At 39.6% G+C, this 19,778-nt stretch overlaps 3 protein-coding genes across 6 annotated transcripts in view; 1 reads left to right on the top strand and 2 right to left on the bottom strand.

Annotated features, from left to right (window-relative positions):
- Positions 1-1,843: 1,843 nt before the first annotated feature.
- On the bottom strand, positions 1,844-3,972 carry LOC146311300 (E3 ubiquitin-protein ligase TRIM35-like). The gene has a single exon (XM_084742724.1). The coding sequence runs from the start codon at positions 3,654-3,656 to the stop codon at positions 2,181-2,183; it is 1,476 nt and encodes a 491-aa protein (XP_084598850.1). The 5' UTR covers positions 3,657-3,972; the 3' UTR covers positions 1,844-2,180.
- Positions 3,973-5,655: 1,683 nt separating this feature from the next.
- Positions 5,656-18,024, bottom strand: LOC146311299 (E3 ubiquitin-protein ligase TRIM35-like). Of its 4 annotated transcripts, none has more exons than XM_084741769.1 (4): positions 17,867-18,024; positions 17,300-17,343; positions 14,538-14,680; positions 5,656-7,841 (listed from the first exon to the last, which is right to left on the bottom strand). In XM_084741769.1, exon 4 carries the CDS (start codon positions 7,835-7,837, stop codon positions 6,575-6,577), a length of 1,263 nt encoding a protein of 420 aa, XP_084597895.1. In that variant the 5' UTR covers positions 7,838-7,841; positions 14,538-14,680; positions 17,300-17,343; positions 17,867-18,024; the 3' UTR covers positions 5,656-6,574. The 4 variants fall into 4 exon arrangements, with proteins under 4 accessions (XP_084597895.1, XP_084597896.1, XP_084597893.1 ...); XM_084741770.1 differs by having other exon boundaries at positions 14,538-14,674; XM_084741767.1 differs by lacking the exon at positions 17,300-17,343.
- Positions 7,851-19,778, top strand: part of akap6 (A kinase (PRKA) anchor protein 6) — a 219,611-nt gene continuing 207,683 nt past the window's right edge. Inside the window, exons 1-2 of the mRNA XM_084741771.1 lie at positions 7,851-8,414; positions 8,833-9,004. Of these exons, the coding sequence (XP_084597897.1) occupies positions 8,176-8,414; positions 8,833-9,004 (411 nt within the window). The 5' untranslated portion in view covers positions 7,851-8,175. The remainder of the gene's footprint in view (positions 8,415-8,832; positions 9,005-19,778) is intronic.

Raw genomic sequence — 19,778 nt, 5'->3', positions numbered from 1 at the left:
TTTGTTTCTGATCTCTGTACACTGGTGTGTTTGTGTGTGTTCTGGATGTAGGACTTTTGTTCTTGAGTCTGAGACAATGTGTGTATTAGTGTGTGTGTGCAGCAGCACCGTCTCCTCCACACGTTGATTTGCAGCTTGTCTTTCTTCCAGAACAGATAATGGACTGTTTGAACACACGTGCGCATTTGTAGATATATACTTGTGAGGACCCTCATTGACGTAACGCACCCCAGAGTCTCTATTCCTAACCTTAAAAATCCTCTCTACTCAAAAATCTGTTTTTTTAATATGCATGTCCCATAAAACATCTGACACTGACTAAACTGACTGACTACAGTTTCTGTGTAAAGTTTGTCACCAGAGAGGCGTTTCAACATTCTTCTACTGAAGGGTGGAGCTTTCTGCAGGCATAGAAACTTCAGAGCAGTTAGCATTAGCTGTGTCAGTTACAAAAAAAAATGCTCACTAGACTCACCAGTCTCATAAGACATAAGTTTTTTTCCTCTGTGCAGCTGTCTGCATCAGATCTCACATCTCATGGGTGTAAACGCAACTCGAAGTGTTTATTTTAGGTACCGCTTTTTGATACTATCATGATACTTTGGGGCAGATTTGATATGTATTGCTGTTCTACAAATATTGTTGATTTCATGTTACAATTTACTGCAAATTGTTTTTGCTTATACAGTTTTTACACCAAACTTAATGTGTATATTCAGGTTTTTTTTTAAACACGGGTAAGCATGCTCAAAATAAGTGACTGGCTCTTTTCTCATTGCTAATAGACCTGCTTGCCTTTCTGTTTTTCTTTTCCTGATGTGGGCAGAGACTCAGCTCACGTCTGTGCAGGAGAACAGGAAGACAGACGTGTCTGTGTGTTAAGCTCTCTGTACTTTTGATTTTCAATGAATCTGTGTGGAGTTTGTGTACTTTGAGATGTGTGTCTCATGTTCACTTTCAGCTGCAGAGGAGTTGTGTTAAGTTACAGCTCATGAAAATGCAACACTTCCTGAATATGCTGCTGCATAATAAAAGCTTTTAGATATCAAAATAACATGGAGACTTTTATTGTGAAGAGTTTAGAGGAGGTAAAATGTCCATCGTTCAGCTGCTTGACAAAATGAAATAACTCGTACATATTTGTGATTAATCTTTTAAAAAGTATTCGCAACTAATAAAACAAGACTGAGACCTAAATTATGTCATACTTTATTTATCTGACCTAGTTTAACAGGTTTTACATTGTATTTGGTGAAATATATATCTCATCATTAGCACAGTTAAGTCTTTCTTCACTTACAGCCATTTCTCACAATTTCTTGGGTCTCTTCCAAGCTGTTGTCTAATCTTTTATTTCAGTAACAAACATACAATATTTGCAAGACAAGGCCTGTTTATATCAGTTCACTGATAATGATGAAACTACAGTAAATAAATGTGCAGTAAATTTATAATAACTCTATTTTTTTATTGATTTTAGAATTGTATTGCGAGCAAGCATAATAATTATAAGCACTTCTGAAACACAGTGGAGTACAGTCAGTGCAAAACAAAGCAGAAAAAAAATGTTTCCTTATAACCAAAAATATTTGAAGTCTTATAATAAAGTCTTTAGTTTTAGATTAAGTGACACCCAATCAAAAAAATGATCAACAGATCAGAATGAATAAAAACTAATAATCTCATCTCCTTGTTCACTAAATAAGAGATTTTTGCAGAGCTGAAAAAATAAGTCAGCATGTAAATATTCAGAAAACTAATGGAACATATGAACATATACAGCATATAAGAAATTGTATACATTTATTATTTTAAATTTTTTACTTTACTGTATATATATATATTTTTTTTTTTTCAAAATCGGCCTCAGTCCAGATCTTCTTGGACAGTTTGATGTGTCCCATCATTATACAACGTAAATCAGAGTTTGTCGAACATGGGCCTGACATTTTAGTCTGAATTCAGAAGAAATTTGCTTAAAAAGTCCACCAAGGGTGTGTTTGTGTTCAGTTCACTCAAGAGACTCCAGTTCTTTCTGTAATTGTTGTCCAGTTTCAGTTCATTGGAGGAGAACAGAATGCTACAGTAACATTTTTGTGTAAATGTCCTGTTGGTAAAATCATGGTTTGTAGTTTTGGAACTATCCATTGAATAACACATGGGTACTGTGCAGGGCAGGTCTATAAGTCAATGTCAAAAGATCTAGGACTGTCCCTTGATGGAGGTGGATAATTTACGTCACGGTTGAGTGTAAAAGGATTTCTCTTTCTTGCCGTCTCTGTCTTTTTTACATTCATACTTCTCCTTGGTAGCTCAGAACATGATGTCCTCTTGGACACTGCTCCACTCAGGGGTGTCCTGCAGACTTCAGTGTCATAACGGGGTGATGTCCCTTCAGTTTGCCTGACCAGGTTGATCTGTCTGGCCGTCCTAGCCCGGCTGACTGCCTCGGCCAGGCTGGACTGGCTGGCCGTCCTGGACAGGTTGGACTGGTTTACTATCCTGGCTGGCCTTGATAGGCTGGACTCGATGACAATCCTGGCCGTACTGACCTGGCCTGCCGTCCTGGACAGGTTGGACTGGTTGACCATCCTGGCTGGCCTGACCTGGCTGGCTGTCCTGGACAAGTTGGTCTGACTGACCATCCTGGCCTGGCTGACTGCCTCGGCCAGGCTGGGCTGGCTGGCCGTCCTGGACAGGTTGGACTGACTGAGCATCCTGATCGCTCTGATCAGCCTGTCTTCTGAAGACTTAAGTGTGGATTTTGGAGCAGCAGTTTGGGGGTTCAGACTGGAGGTTACCTTCCTCTTCATACTGTCCAAGATGTTGATGGACAGGTTGTTCAGATGTTTGGTCACATCTATTAGACCTCCTGTGATTGGCTGTGGGACTTCCACCAGGGAATGCTGGGCTATTTCGGCTGCAGTCTTGTAGTTCTGCAGGAATGAGAGATCTGCAGCTCGCAGCACCTCCTCTGTGGCTCTGACTGTGTCTGAAAGAGCGTCTGTGTCTCTGCTCACAGTGTCGCTTCTGCTCTTCATCATCTGGATCTTCTGATTCTTTTCCCTCTTCACTGCATCAATCCTCGCCTGCTCTTCCTCTTTGAGAAGCTTCTGAAGCATCAAGATTGTGTCCTTAATCTGCCTCTCTGTGTCTTGAGCCTGAACTTCAATGTCTTGAGCTGTTTGATCAAAATTAGCTTTAATGTCAATCAAGAGCTCCAGTTTCTCCTGTAAAGGTTTCAGGAGGTCCCGAAGTTCCTCTCTGAAACCCTGAGCTGCTTCATTGATGGGTCTGATGCTGTGGTTCTTGTGTGTTTCTGAGCACAGACAGGTGACACACAGAGGCTGCTGATCATCCAGACAGAAGAGTTTGAGATCCTCGGTGTGGCTGCAGAGGGCCTCTGTCCCTGTTGAAAGTGTCCTGGTTCTGTCCTGTAAAAAATCTTCACACAGGTTCTTTAGTGCCAAGTTCAGGGGCGGATCACTTTGTAAAGCTCTTCTTTTACAAAGTGGACACTCAAGAGTTGTTTTCTGTGTCCACCATGTCTGAAGACAGGCTTTACAGAAACTGTGGCCGCAGGACAGGAGGACCGGCTCTTGAAAGATTTCACGGCAGACGGGACAAGAAAGATTCTGCTCTGACCGAGAAGCCATTATCTCCAAGTTATTCTAAAGAACAGTTACACAGCAGGCAGCTCAGACAGCTCGAACCTGTCAGTCACTCCCAGGTCAGATTTCTCTGTGTGGCCCTGTGCCACATACGACGTCTTGAACAGCTTTTACAGGCGCTCGACAGAAACAGTTCCTGAGAAGCTCAAGCTTTTGATGGCGACCAGAAAAAATAAAAAAGAATCTCAGCATTTAGAGGAAAAATAGAAGAACCCTTGGGATGGGGAAATCAATTCCCTCCTTTAGAAATTTCTCTCTTCTCGAGTCAGCCACTGGTTGAAGTCGCCCGTCTCTTTGCTGTTCACTCTGGCGGCCGTCCTCTCACAGTTGTGAGACGTTTTGTTTTGTAGCATGTTCTTATTTGTGTTTCAATCAGGACCGGGTTTTCTGGTTTATCTCAGGTGATCAACGTCATCATGCTACTTTTCATTCCATGTATTGTTCTGTCATTACACATTAGGAGCATCAGACTGATAAACAACTCTAACTCCATGTTTAGATAAGCTGTACTTCCTCATATGTCACACCTGAGCAGTTTGGAGCTGTTAGCTGCTTTCTGTCTGTTTGAATCTGAATTTTATAATTTCACTCTCAGTATTAGTAATGTTCCAAGTGTTGATCCATCTGCTGCTAATTTTTCTGGTGGTTATATGATCTTTTAAAATCTTTTTGGATTCACTGCCATCTTAACAAATTACAAAGTGGATCCACCCAACAGGAAGTCTTGGCTTCTTACAGTAACAAGTTTCTGCAGAACATGATAATGTACATCTGAACTATGCATGAAATGCTGGCAGTCAACATTGTTTTTGATCTATCAAATAGTTTGCGGTTTGCATGCTCATATGTTTGTAAACATATGAGTTAAAGTTCCTCAGCAGGAACAGTGTAATAACTTACTCTGGTTGGGGGCCCCTGATGGCGTTGGGGGTTCTCTGCAGCCGCAGAGTCCTCATGTGGCAAGAAACGGCCCCACGTGGAGCAACACAGGCTTTGAGCCATTCGTTCCCTTTATGTTTGAGAGAAGGCTGACATTTCCACGGCCGATATCTCCAAAACTGTGAAACTCACACCAAAAAAATCTATATGGATAAACAGTGCTACAGGCCAGGTTTGATTTTGACGGAACTGTCCCTTTAAGACACAAACACAGTTGCTATATATACACACACATGCACACACATATGATTACATCCGTACACACAGTTTTTAGTTTTTAACTAGTTAAACTGTTTTTAAGATCTAGTGTCTAAGACTCAGGCTGTGATACTCAACTTGTGACCTGTGGGCCAAATCTGGCCCCTGTTATAGTATAATTTACAGGGAAAATAAATTGACCCTTACTGTTTTTTCCAGGAAGGAAGGACAGATATGGCAGTGATGGGATGATTGATACTACACTGTCAACCCAAATAAGTTAGCATTACTTAAAAAATGTGAGGCAATCAGATGCTACAGTTTTTTTGAGTTGATGAACTTAAATTGATCAGAACTTAAATATAGTTAATGTAATGTGTACTCTCTAATCATATTGCCTCCTTTTTTCTGATCTGTTGCCATTTATTTTGCTCAAACTCATCAAGTCTGCAATGATTTTGCACATTTTTATGACACAGAAGTATCCAGCTGTGCTGCTCTTTTTAAGCAACAATAAAAAAAATGCTATTTTCACTTTCTAATGAATTGCAGTTGGTTCTAATTTGTAATTTTATTGTTCCACCAATAAAATTCAACTCATCTTGCTCAGATGTTTCAGAATAAAAGCCTGACAGTGACTCAAAGGGAACAAACCCCCTCATTTCTTGATAGGATTTTAATTATTCTCTTTTTACCAGACACAGAATTTGACTATGTGAAGTTCAAGCTTTGCTCAATGATGATGATGATGATGATGATCAAACTACAGTCAGAAAATCTGCAATAAATTTACAGTTGCTTTATTCTTTATTGATTTTAGCATTGTGTTACAAGCAAATACAATAATAAGCATTTCTAAAACACAGTGGTATACAGGCAGTTCAGTTCAGTGCAGACAAATTTAGTTTTCTTATGACCAAAAGCATTTGAAGTCTGAATCTAAAATCTCCACTTTTACATGAAGTGACAGCTGATCACAAAAACTGACTAACAAAGCAGAATGAATCTAAAAATCATTTGGAAATAAAAACTAATCATCTCCTTGTTCACTAAATATGCTAAATGCTGAAGAGACTTTTGCAGAGGTGAAACTATGAGTCTAAATGTAAATACCTGAAAATGCATACGATTAATTGAACATAGACAGTATACAATGATTAATTAATAACTAATTTACTAATGACTTATTTTTAGTCTTTGTTACTGTTCTTTTTTTTTCCTTAAATCAGCTTCAGTCCAGATCTTCTTGGACAGTTTGATCCGTCCCATCATTGTACAATGTAAATCAGAGTGTCTGTAGAACACGGCTCTTGTTTCTTCACTGGGAAGCTTTAAATTTTCTGAATTTGTCCATTTAAGGGGACTTAAAGGACAGAGTTTGTTCTGAATCAGGGAGTAATTTTCTTAAAAAGTTACCAGTGTCAATGTCTTTTCCAAACCTGCAGCCAGATCAAGAAACTCTTCCTGCAGAAAGGAGTCTGAGATGTTTTCCCAGTTGAGCAGCGGTGGTACGAACCATGAGCTGTCAGAACGCAACCTGTTTCCCCAGAGACAGACTCATGTGCCACTTCACGTGATGCAAGTGTAGTTTTCATCTGATTCTGTTAATTTAGCCTCAGGGTCTAAAATTACCAATTGAGATTAAATAGTTTCTGTTTGAGACCTGACGTTTTCTTTCAGTTGAGGGAGGCATGGCCAGCTGAAGGCACAGGGCATATAGACTGTTCGATAGGGGAGTCGGCGTGGGCAACTTTTGGTGTGGGCCACTATGTGGGTCTGATTAGGGGTTGGGCCTGGGGCCTGGGTGTGGCTGGCGTTGTGTTTTGGACGTATTCACACCTTCCTGTAGAAGGGTTAAAATAGAGGCCAAAGATGCTGACCCTGGTTGGTGGAACAGCAGTTTGGGGGTTCAGAGCGGATGTGGGTCTGATTAGGGGTTGGAGCTGGAATGCAGGTAAGGCTGTTGGTGTGACCTGGTGAGCAGGTGTGACTGTTGGTGTGACCTGTTGTGCAGATGTGATTATGGGCTGGGGCTGGGATATGGCTGGCGTTGTGTGTTGGACGTATTCACACCTTCCTGTAGGAGGGTCAAAGCTGGAGCCAAAGAGGCCAACCCTGGGTTTTGGAACAGCAGTTTTGGGGTTCAGAGTGGAGGTTAGCTTCCTCTTCATACTGTCCAAGATGTTGTAGGACAGATTGTTCAGGTGTCTGGTCACGTCTATCAGATCTTCTGGGATCAGCTGTGGGGCATCTTCTGGGGATTGCTGGATTATTTCAGCTGCAGCCTTGTAGCGCTGCAGGAATGAGAAATTGTCAGCTTGCAGCACCTCCTCTGTGGCTCTGACTGTGTTTGAAAGAGATGCTATCTCTTTGCTCAGAGCCTCACTCTTACTCTTCATCATCTGGATCTTCTGATTCTTCTCTTTCCTCACAGCATCAGTTCTTGTCTGCTCTTCCTCCTGGAGAAACCTCTGAAGAATCAAGAACGTGTCCTTAATCTGCCTCTCGGCGTCTTGAGCCTGAACTTCGATGTTTTGAGCTGTTTGATCAAAGTTCCATTTAATATCATTTAAGAGCTCCAGTTTCTCCTGTCTGGGCTTCAGGAGTACTCGAAGTTCCTCTTTGTAATCGTGAGCTGATTCATCAATGGGTCTGATGTAGTGGTTGTTGTGTGAATCTGAATGCAAACAGATGACACAAACTGGCTGCTGGTGGTCCAGACAGAAGAGCTTGAGTTTCTCTGAGTGCAGACTGCAGAGGGCCTCTATCCCGGTTGAAAGTTGCTCAGTTTTCTCCTTTAAAAAATCTTCACATATGTTCTTAAGTGCCAAGTTTCGAGGTGGATCATATAGTAAAGATTGTGTCTTACAGACTGGGCAGTTAATAATGGTTTTCCCTGTTTTGAACTGCTGCCAACAGTCTGCACAAAAGCTGTGGCTGCATTGCAGGATGACAGGATCTTGAAAGATTTCGAGGCAGATAGGACAGGAGAGATTCTGCTCTGACCAAGAAACCATGGAGGAGGCCATCTCTCTACAAGGAAAGATACAAACACAACAGATCAAATTATTCAAAGCAGTCAGTCACACTTCCACTCTGTCTTCTAGAAAGTTTTCTGAAAGTCCTGAATGAATCGGGATGTGATTATTATTACTTTACCCAGACTGCCTCTCCTCTTTCCTTCCTTCCTCATTTTCTTTTCCTCCTAAACCTGTGCCCCCAGCTGTTTTATTTTCTTTCCTGTTCTTTCTCAGGATCATATTAAAATCTACATATTTCTCTCTTTTGCTCTCTTCCCAGTTCACTCCAATGAGGCTTGTCCACCCACATTAGGAAGCCTGTACGTCTCTCCTCCCTCTCTCTCACCATGAGCATCGTAGCTCTCTCACCCGTGGCCCCTGAACCGCTGTCCCCGATGATCACCTCCATCACCCCCGTCACGCCGACCCCTAACCCCGACACCTCCAGCTCCTCCGCTGCTGTGCCCACCTCCCCTCTCAGCCTGGACCCGGAGCATCAGTCCCAGGACGGGGCCTCCTCGCCCGGCCCCAGCCGAGGCAGCCTCACCGGGGGAGGACCTCATCTGGGGCGAGACCCCGCCAGGAGGTAACGGATCAGCCACGAAACTGAAGGAATTCTTATTATGACAAAAATAAATCACCTTTTTCGGGGCTTGAATATTCTCAAAAACTCACCAAATTTGGTGGCTGCGTCAGTCGTGGTACACACATGTATCATGCCCTGACGCACAAAAAGTCTCTATTCTATTTCTATTACTGTTGCTGTTATTGCCTTACAGACTTTTTATGGCTAATGTTTTTTTGCAGAATTCCCTGAATGAGCACATCAATCAGACACAGAATAGCATTATTATTTAGTTTAGGAGTGGATGTTAGAGGCAGGAGTTGCCAGGTGATGGGCTGATAAAGGTAGATTCAGCCAATGAAATGCTGATGTTTTTATAAATTTGGTATGAAATGGTCAATATCAACATGTATCTAATGTGCAGTTTGTGTTGTTTCAGGTCGAAGAAGCCTCCGCCCCTCCACACTGGAGCTGACTGGAAGGTCGTCCTCCACCTGCCAGAGATCGAGAAGTGGCTGAGAGCGACCAGCGACAGAGTCACACAGCTCACACACTCTGTGGGACAAGACAGCGATAACAGACACGTGGACGTCCACCTGGTGCAGCTCAAGGTAAACGCGGACACTTCTTCGTTGTCATTCGGGAAAATGTTACTTCTGCTCAGTAACCTGTGGCATCTAAATCTAAACTCTCTAACAGCACTGTTGCAAATAGCAAAGAATTTGACATAACCTGGTTTGAGCTATCCCACAATGCAGTGCACACGCATACATAACCCTGTCCTGACTGTTTGCTATGTTAGCGAGGCAGCTAATCAGCTACAGTTTGTCATTGAAGAGTCAAGAACACAGTAGATTGAAAGTTGAGCATAAAGCATTGTTTTAACCCTGTCTGTCTGCCCTGTTAAAGTTACTGAACTTTGCGGTGAACATAAGCTCAACACTTCCTGTTTCTATTTCAAATTAAAAGCCCTCTCACATTGCAGTGGACAAAACTGAACGTGTCATGGTAGACTCACAAACTTGCAACTTGCAACCTTGTTCATGGGCTCGGTTTAGGTTTCATTTGGGAGCAGCTGAGTCATGTGCGACACCTAGTGGTGAAAGTCAGTATTACCAGTCTGGTCTGGTATTTGGCTCTATACCAAACTATTTGTGTGTTTTTTTTATTGCTGTGGTACATCTATCAATGTACTCACTGTCACTGTAATGGTAGGTTTTATTATCACTCCCAACAACCAGAGGGCAGCAACAACCACTGTTTGTACCTATAAAATGCACTTGTATTATCTTGATTAGTAGGATCTGATGAACTCAAGTTTCTTCAGTTTATATTAGAAACATTACAATCAATATAACGGAAATCAAGCTCACACTGGCTGAACTGTTTTGCACCACCATGAAGTTGGGTGACCATAGATCATAAACCAGAATATTAGGAGAATAGGTTGTTTTTCAACTTTCCTCTGCTGTTGTCCACAATTGTCGTGATATTGCCGATACTGGCCAAAATCACTTAACTGGATTTTGGAAGTAAAAATAAAAGACAAACCAATATGATCCATTTGCAGAAACAGTCCAATAAATGGTGAAAATGGTGTCCGGACCCCAAAGAAGACCTTAATTTCCTGGAACTGTCTTAATATGGTCTGAACTAGAGTTTTGAAGGAAAGGAAGTTTCCATCTCGGCGCCAGAACCAGCGGGTCGACTCTGTGTGACTTTTATGTGTCTAAAATCAGAAGAACATTTCTAACATGTATTTGGGGTCGCAACTAATATTTACTTTAACAGCTGATTAATCTGATGATTATTTTTTTATTTACTGATTAGTTGTTCGGTCAATAAGCTGTCAGAAAATGGTGTTTACCAGAATTCAGGGTGACGTCATCAAATGTCCTTTTTTCCCCCACAGCCCAAAGATATTCAGCTTACTGTCAGAGAAGACTAAAGAAATAAGAAAATATTCACATTTAATAAGCCAAAGTCATCATCTTCTTAAAAAAATGATCAAACTGATTCATCGATTATCGATAAGAAGATTATTTGATTAGTTGTTGCAGCTCTACACGTATTGATGCGTCTCAGCAGCTTTGTGTTGGATTCATGAAGGCAGCACAACATCAGTCGATTCAACTTTGTGACCTCAGACAGCAAATTACCCATAATACCCTTCCTCTCTCCACGGCCTTGGTGTTATGTAATGACCGGCTCCCACAGGTCACGCAGTTGACCGCTCTTTTATTTATGTAACTGAAGTCGGTGTGCAGCCCTCTAGACGCAGAGCAGTCAGCGTTTGATTCTTCATCACCCAACTTTACTCCTCCTCTTCATCTCAAGTGGATTTTATATAAGAGGAGAAAAAAAAACTCTGAGTTTTTACTCTGATTAGTCTGAGTCTGGTTTCTGGACGGAGCAGCTTGATCCACTCCGTCTGTGAAGAATTGAAATCTCTTAAAAGCTGAGCATCTCTCCTTAGCTCCTAAAGGAGAAATACACCCAAAATGCAAACATTAAACTATTATTATTATTGACAGGGTAAAAAATTGATCTATAAATGACATATTTTGTTAGTGTTTCACAAGAATATGATCTAAGGGCTAATACTGCTATACCATCTGGTATAACAACAACAAAACAAAAAAAAAACGATTGGTATTCATTCTCTGAGGAACCATTAGCTTTAACTCTCATGCTGCATTCATGTGCTGGTGGATATGCAGCGTTGTGCATAAATGCGCGGTATAATTCTGTGGTTTATCAGTGAAGTGTATGAACTACACTGCAGGCTGTGTAAACAGTCAGAAACACACAGACAGATCTGATCTGATACACTCATCTCCAAACGTCTGTCTGTATGGAAGCCCATTTCTGTCGATATGTTTGGAAAATAAGATCCTGTGAGTTATTATAATGAGAAACTTTGTCCTGGAATATCAAATTAATGCTTCAGAATTTCAAAATATTCGCTATATATCTCAAATTTATAAGAAACTCTCAAAATGACTTAAATGATATTCATTATTTTGAGATAATAAGTCACTATTTTATAATATATAATATCAATATTTTAAGATAGGGGAGACTGGGGGCAATTGTGACGTTTTTTTCCCTTCACAACTCTCTTCACAAGACTGCTTGTTCATTCTTTCACTCATTCATAAAGATATTTTATTCTGTTCAGACGCAGGCATCATGGAGGATCTTTTATTGATGAGTGTGTATTTTTAACTACAGTGACTCAGATGTTTCCTCCTCATCATGAGGCTGCTGCTGTTCGCAGTGTTGGTATTATCCTCTCCCCTCCTCTTTTTTTGTTTTCTCTCTCCCCTCTGCTGTTCTTAGCTCTCCTCTCCTCTCCTCTCCTCTCCTCTCCTCTCCTCTCCTCTCCTCTCCTCTCCTCTCCTCTCCTCTCCTCTCTGCACCACCTTGCTGTGTGTGTGTGTGTGTGTGTGTGTGTGTGTGTAGTGTGAATAAAACATGGCAGCAGCAGCAGTCGTGTATCCAGTAAGAGCTCCAGACACTCAGACCAGGAGTCATGCTGATGCTCAACACACTGCTGGGAAAGCGAGGAGGAGAAAGTAGAGAGAGAGAGAGAGAGAGAGAGAGGATGTTTTCTGTTTCCTGTCAGATCTCTCTCTCTCTCTCTCTCTCTCTCTCTCTCTCTCTCTATCTCTAGCTGAGTCACAGCTTCAAACACGTGATGCCTCTTTTAGCTTTTCCTCTACTGCACAAACGTTTCCCAGAAACCTTCTTAGGAAATCAGTAACCTAAAATCTTACCAGGACTTGACATTAAGACTTTTTTGTCCCCTTGCCCTCCTGGATTTGAACACTACAGATCTTTACTGCTTATCTTTGACTTGTTAGTGACAGCCAGAGTTAACTAAAAGCATTTAAAGACTGTAAAATGAGATCAGAACACTCTCTGCATTACTTTACACTAAACAACTGTAGCAAGAACCACGTTAAAGGGACAGTTCACTCCAAATCCAGTTGTAGAGTTTTGGAGATAATCACTGTAGAGATATCTGCATGGGAAAATTCAAAACCAGTGTCTCTTTCTAGAAATCATGACCCGGTTATTCAAGATGATCCACAGACCTTGTTGTGAGCAGTTTCATGTCAGAACTACTTTCTATCTGCAGTTTGATCTCCTGGAACTACTTTAAAATCTACCGGAAATACTTTCTTTCTAATAGGAGGAAAATAGTTCCAACATGAAACTGCTCACAACAATGTCTGTGGATTGTCTTGAGTAGCCAGGTCATGAGTTTTGGAAATTAGCGTTGATTTTGAAATTTCCAAAGGTATTATTTGGCGCTTTAAGCACAACAAGCTGCGCGCTATTTAGTCTCATCATTTTGGAGACAAGACGGCCGATGTCTCCACAACTCTGGACCTTCCATCAAAAAAATCCAGATGGGTAAACAGCAGTGCATGCAAGAGAAAAAATATGTATTTTTGATTATGGGGTGAACTGTCCCTCTGTGTGTTCACAGTAACAGAGGGAAAGCTTGCCAGTTAACTTAGCATTGGCGAGGTGAATTATGGAACAGCCTAATTACTGAAATGAGTCTTTAATGACAAAAAGGGAATCCCTAAAAACACAGTATTTTTATTCTGGATGGATGTGGTTTTGCAGGACGTCTGTGTCTGTGTGTCTGTGTGTGTGTGTGTCTGTGTTTATTTCTAAAGCTTGGAAAATTACGCAAATGAGACTGAATGCATACATGCATACAATATGAGATCAATTCATTTTATTTTTTTAAGTCTTGTAAGTCATTTTGGGCAAAAGATGCCACACTGATATCAGAATACAGACCCTGCATCCTAGTATGTTGTAGTAACACTATTTAGTTCAGGGACCAGTATTTAGCCTCTCTGTCGGACTCATTTCATCACGTCCCTGATCTGTCGGGGCAGAGTTTGTAGCTCTGAATGCTGCTGACAGATCAGACACAAATTTCACTGCAACAACTTGTTTACAGCTTCATTCACATGCTAAACAAGCACTGGGCGCTGCTGGAATCAGAGGGAGAGCAGAAAAAAAACATACTTGTTATTTCTCTTACGTTTTGGAGAAGTCTTCTTTATCTCACTCCTGACACTAATCTTGTTGTCTAAACTTTAAAACCAAGTCTCAGCCATTTGACGAAGTGAGAGTTAGTCTTTTACGTCTGTCTTTGGTCCTCACAAAGATAGAAGTTAAGTGACACACACAAACACAAACTGTCAATCTGACAGCATCAGTATCTGTTTGTAGTCATGGGATGTTCTGGATCACAGCCTGGTTCTGGGAAGTGACGAGGTCAGACTTACAACTGAAGCTTTGTGGTGTGGATGACTGATGTCATTCTGACTCTGTATGTGTACGTGCCTGTGTATTTAAACTGCATTTATAATCTTACTTTACTTATTAAAGTAAGTATTAACAGCAAAATGTACTTGAAGTATCACAACTACTATCAAATAAATCGTCACTGGGCAGAAAAATGCTTCAGGTTGAGCTTTATACTCTATATACTGTTTGGTAGTTTAATCTGAGCAATGCATCATGGTCTATAAGATCATCAGTTTTCATCGTGTCAGAAAAACAGGCAGTTTTCATGTTTGTGACGATGTATTTTCCAGCTGATCCAGGAGTAGGATTTGCCCGAGCTGTTCCTGAATGCATCAGGACCTCAAATACCAGTGTTTTGTGTCGGTGAAACGTCCCGAGCACAGCAAGCTAATGAGAAAATATAAGTAACTGAAGACAAAGGGCACACCTATAGTGGGTTATAAGTGATGATTGAAAGGGATTATGTTTATATGAATTTGTATATTTTTTAAATGAAATATTGCAGATTGTACCTTTTACAGGGTTCATTCAGGGAAGAGGAGAAATTTCAGATACAGCCCTTTATAATTTTTCTATGCCCCCCAAGAGGCTGTCTGTAAATCAGGCTGTGTGTGTTTGATGTGATAAATAAAATGAAGGTACAAATTGTTGAGCTACTTTAAAACATCTGACCCAGAGACTATATTTGGAGATACATGGTTTTCACTGGACAGGAAAGACATGAAAAACTGTAATCTGAAAAGTAACTAGTAACTAAAGCTGTAAAATCTGTCAAAATGTAGTGGTGTAAAAGTTAGTACTTACTGTGTGTACAGCTGCTGCAGCAACTCCTGAGGTTATTCACTGGAGGCAAAACCAAGACTTTCAGGAGGTATTTTAACTTTTTTGAGTTGTAGAGCTCCTGGTTGCTCCCTCTGGTGGTGAGAATACGTCAGAGCACACTGCAACTACCAGAAAATGACAGCAAACAGAGAAGGAGAAAGCAAAGAAGAGTCAGAATAAGTATTTTCAGAACTGGAGAACAGTGTTTTTATAATCCAATTTTCACCCAGATTGTTCTGTTCTTAACAGCCAAGTATATGTTAGTATATTTTACACAAAAGGAAAAGAACATAATTAATTTAATTATTTTTTTTATTTTTACCTGTCACTGTTATATTGTTCTTTTTGCACAGTTGGAGATGCATCTTGGTTGCTTCACAACTATCATTTTCTATCCTTGTATCAATGATTTTATCAGTGTCACCCAATCACAGGATATATTTTTGAAATATTAAGAAACAGTAATAAAGATCTATGTTCTCGAAGGCTGAGTTCACACAGCAAATTAAATCAGACACTGTTTTTAGTCTTTTAGTACAAACTATAAAAACTGCATGAAGTCATGAACTGATATAAAATCAGACCTAGATATTGAAATGATAAATGTCACTGTGACAATCAAGTCTTGTCTATGTCATCTTCTGAGATTTGGCAGCTTGTCAACAGACAAAGAGGACAATCAGACACAACAAACGAAGGACAGACAAAAGCTTGATGACATTTTGTGGAGTTCAGTCCAGTCAGAGCTGAAGGGCAGAAACACAAACACAACAGACACATCTGTTTGTGTTCACACTGCATGTTTCCTGACACCTCTGTCAGTTCATGTCGGTGTCAAATCTGAGCTGCAGACTCACATCTGCAGTTCAGTCACAGTTTATCAGTGAGCAGAAACTTTCTCTGAATCAAACAGTGAAAATCTGTTACTTACACAAACATCCTTTTAGATTTCACCTCTGATCTCTTACAGGAAAGTTAAGTGTATTAAATGTTAATGAAAAGTATATGAAAATACACAGAAAACAATAAGAAATAAAGTTTTTTGGGAAAAAAAGTCCTCTATGTACCATAATGGTAAGGAATGACAAAAGGAAGTTATTGTTTGAAATTTGAATAAAATACAATACTTTTATTATTACAATAGAAATGGAAATATTCAGTTGCCTCATCAGTTTAAAAATTTTCACTGTTTTCATCAGTGTGAATCCATTTTTCCTGATTAAAAAAGGACAGAAAAAAGTGTTTTCAGACCATTTTTGTGGTGAGAGTTTTTTTTGTGGTGTTATTTCATCTCCTTATTTTTCTGTATTAATAACTGTGACTGGAGCATCAGAGAACAGAGGAGGTGGATTCAGTCTGAGCGTCTTCCTGCTCACTGAGGGACAGTGTCCTCATGTCTTCCTGCTCACTGAGGGACAGAGACCTCATTCTCTGGCTGACGGCTCCATCTAGTGGTGAATCTTCTGTCTTACAACATGAGGAGAAATATTTCACCGTCAGAGATACTGAACATTTACTGGCCTCCCTTCACAGTGTGACGTCTGACAGTGTAAGGAAACATTAATTCAAGAAAACTCATTCAGTGTTTCTTTATACAGGAACTGACTTAATAATGTGCATATCAGACTTAGTTAAAAAAAATATAGTACTTTAGCTGAAGGATTGCAGCAATAAATATATAATATAACATCATAACATTTTATTTATTTATTTTTCTATATAATTGAAAAAAGTACCAATACATTATTCAGCAGGGTGGAAATAAGTAATTACAAATACTCAAATTACTGTAATTAAGTATTTTTTTTTTGGGTGGGTGGGGGGGTACTTGTACTGCACTCAAGTTAAGTTGAATTAATATCCAAACTTTTCATCTGCATTTTATTAGCCAATCAGGTGATCGGATCACAAAGGGGCCAATGAAAACCAGAAGATACAAACGAAAAACCAAACAAAATGCTGCAACAGCTCACATTTGGAGTGCAGATGTTAATGATCAATCATTAATCGAGTAATTGCTGTTAAGAATTTCACCAATTACAAATGCATTGATGAATATTTAATCATATTTAATAATCATGCCAGTGATTGCAGCTCATCTGACATGGTTTTGTCTCACGGAGCCATTTGTTGAATAAAGAAACTTAAACTTGGACTTAAAATGACAAAATAACAGGGGAAAAAACCCTAAAAAAATGAAAATGAGGGTAAAAAACGTGTTTTGCAACTTAGAAATTAATACTGATTAATTGATTGTTCGTGTTCTCAACCTCTGGTTCAAGAAAATGCTCAAAATCTGCAGCCGTAGTTTGGAGACGTGACTGTGACGTAACTAATACTCTGAGGTGCAATATATTTCACCTTTCACTTCAGTATATTTCAAACACTTGTACTTTTACTTGTAATTTAGTAGTATTTTAGCAGTGTAACAGTACTTGTACTTGAGTACAGATTTTCAGCACTCTTCCCACTGCTGTTTTTCAGTTATTTAAAAAGTAAATACTGAGTTATTTCATCTCCGTCAGCTGATGGATCAACTCCGTCACACTGACGTCTTTGTTATTTCACAGCACAGTCGTGGTGAGTCGACATGTTGTGGTTGAGACTGTGGGCAGCGCTCTCACTACATATTTCCTGCTCCTTTTCCATTTTCACTAAGTGATCTCCTTCTCCCAGTGTGACCTCAGGCTCACACTCTGGTTCTACTTCCATTTAAACATTCACACAGTCTCTGTATCACTCACCGTATGGAGGTGCGTTGCATATTCACCCCGCTGTCTCCCGCTGTCTAAGTTTGGTGGGCAGAACGAGGACATAAGGTTTTGCTCTGTTAATATTTCTCAGGCGTTTTCATGCTCATGTGACCTGCATTATTTTGTTTGTAGTTAGAAGTTAACTGGTTCCTTACTTGCACTTTCCAACACCTTTAAAATAATAAGTAACATGTTGTAAATAATTAAACTTAATCCAGGAATGAAAATGCGTGCGTTCAGGGGGGAGTTACAACTGTCATGCAAGGGTTAAATTCAGCATTTCTCTTTCCCTGTCTGGAATATTTTTCCTTCCTGAAAGTTACTGCAGATGAAAAGCCAACATTTAAAATAAAAATAACCGGGGACTTCTGAGCGCTACATCTAGTCAAACTAAGACAAACTGAGCGGCACGTGTATGAAAAAGGAGTGAAAGAATCAACTGGAGCTGATAAATACCCGAGACTCCTACTGTAACTGTCATCCAGTAATTTAACTTGTGAGCGAACGCTGACTGCACCCTTTCCTGTTGTGTAAAATTGTTCCAAGAGAAATACTCACCAAGAGTGAAGAAGTGAATCTGAATCCTTTAAAGTCTAGAGACAGAGACACTCTTCTTTATTTCATACTACAGGAGTTGTAGCTGTACGTCTGAAGAGAAGCAGGACAACCCGAGTCTGTACCGCTGCCTCGATCCTTCATAAGAACAGATTGTCCAAGACTCAAACTGTTTCAGTTTCAGAATCTCTCTCTGGAGGTGCAGAGTGAGAGATTGAGAAAGTCAAACAGCTGATAAGTGAAAGTTCACTGGCAGAATGTTGTGGTGAAACTATTTCAGGGAATAAAGGGTTTATCTTGGAAGACTGAGGTTCTACTCACAACCGTTTGCTTCTGAAGAACCTTTTTTTTGTTTAAAGACAGGGTTCTTTGTAAGGTTTGCAATTACAGAACCCTTTTTGGAAAAAAAATTTCTTCAAGGATTGTTGGAATCCTCATTTGAGTGATTTGTAATCACTTCTTCTTCAATTCCACAGTTGCAGGGATTAAATTCCAAAAATAGTATGACATTTATAATATTTTTAATAATTAGCATTATGGTCTTTAAAATAATTTGACAGTTTCCTGGTCTCACAGGGTGTTTCTTTGGGCTGATCTGTGGACAGAGACACTTGTTTTATAAAATCACAAAAAACTACAAGGCACGCTCTTTTAAAAATAATTAAAATGCCTTTTTTGTCACGGCATGGTTAAACTCTTCTATCTCGATTGTTTTAAAAGATAGTGCCTCGGATCCTTTTGTAGTTTCTGAGTAAAAATATGTAGCCTATTCACCAAATTTAAAAAAAGGTTTTAATATTTAATCAGCTAAAATGTACATCATAGCCTGCATCTACAGTTCAGTGCCTTTTCCTCATTCCCATTTTGCCAGTGGTTACTCTAAGCGTGGATGCCAAATCCAAAGGAAAAAAAAGAGACGTCTTCAGGGTAAAATATACAAATAATTGTGCTTCCTGACAGATTGTACTGTTGTCTTTTTTTGGTCAAAAATGTTTTTTTTATGAATACAAACTTAGCACTTAAATTACACTTTTTAAACACATGGCTGTGTTGAAGAAGAGAAGACTTGTTCACTAAAATAATCACCCGCGTTTAGGTTTAAGGTGTTTAAATGTGTGAGCCTGTTTCATGGTTTTACAGCTTTAGCTAAAATGTACATAATACCGTTTTATTATTTTGTCATTGTCATTTATTGAAAAAATGTACTGCAACAGATTTTTGAGTTTTGACCCCAATTCAGACTCTTAAGTTTTGAAAAAGTTTTACCAACTACTAATCTTTCGTTGAGATAATTTACTTTTCTTCTTAAGATAAACTCAAACATTTTAGAAACCCCAAAAAACGTATCTAAAAATTGAGAAAATGCACCGAAGTAAGAAATTTCCAATTTAAAAAAAAATTAAATTCAAATTTGAATCACAGTTTTTGGAATCTCTAAGATTCAATTTTATCCAAAGAAGAAAAGTAAATCATCTCAACTAAAGATTATTGGTTTGGAAAGTCCTAAGTTTGAGTTGGACTCAAAACTCTGAAAATCTATTGCAGCACATTGACTTGAAATACTGAGTTGTCTCAACTGTTTTTCTTTTCAGTGAAGTGATTCTTACATTCTTCAATTGTAAATATATGTAGCCAACACACCGAACTTTAACAAAACTTTACTTTAACTGAAATGTGCATCATAGCCTTCGTCCAGGGCTCAGTGTCTTTTCCTGCCTCCACTCTCAAACCACTAGACTCGGCCCACTGGAAAGACACATTTTGTCCATTGACAGGAAACTTTAGAGGACATTTTGTCATGTTTTGTCTTCTAGCAGGATGCCTTAATCACATTGTCCACTGGAAGTGCACCCTAGAGGGCACTTTATCATGTTTTATCTACCATAGTGGCATCTAAGGGGGCATTTTGAATAGT

This window comes from Lutjanus erythropterus, chromosome 18 (genome assembly GCF_056507025.1).
Source record: "Lutjanus erythropterus isolate fLutEry1 chromosome 18, fLutEry1.hap2, whole genome shotgun sequence".
NCBI lineage: Eukaryota > Metazoa > Chordata > Actinopteri > Lutjaniformes > Lutjanidae > Lutjanus > Lutjanus erythropterus.
Note: the sequence above shows the minus strand (reverse complement) of the source record. Positions and strands in the feature narration are given on the sequence as shown.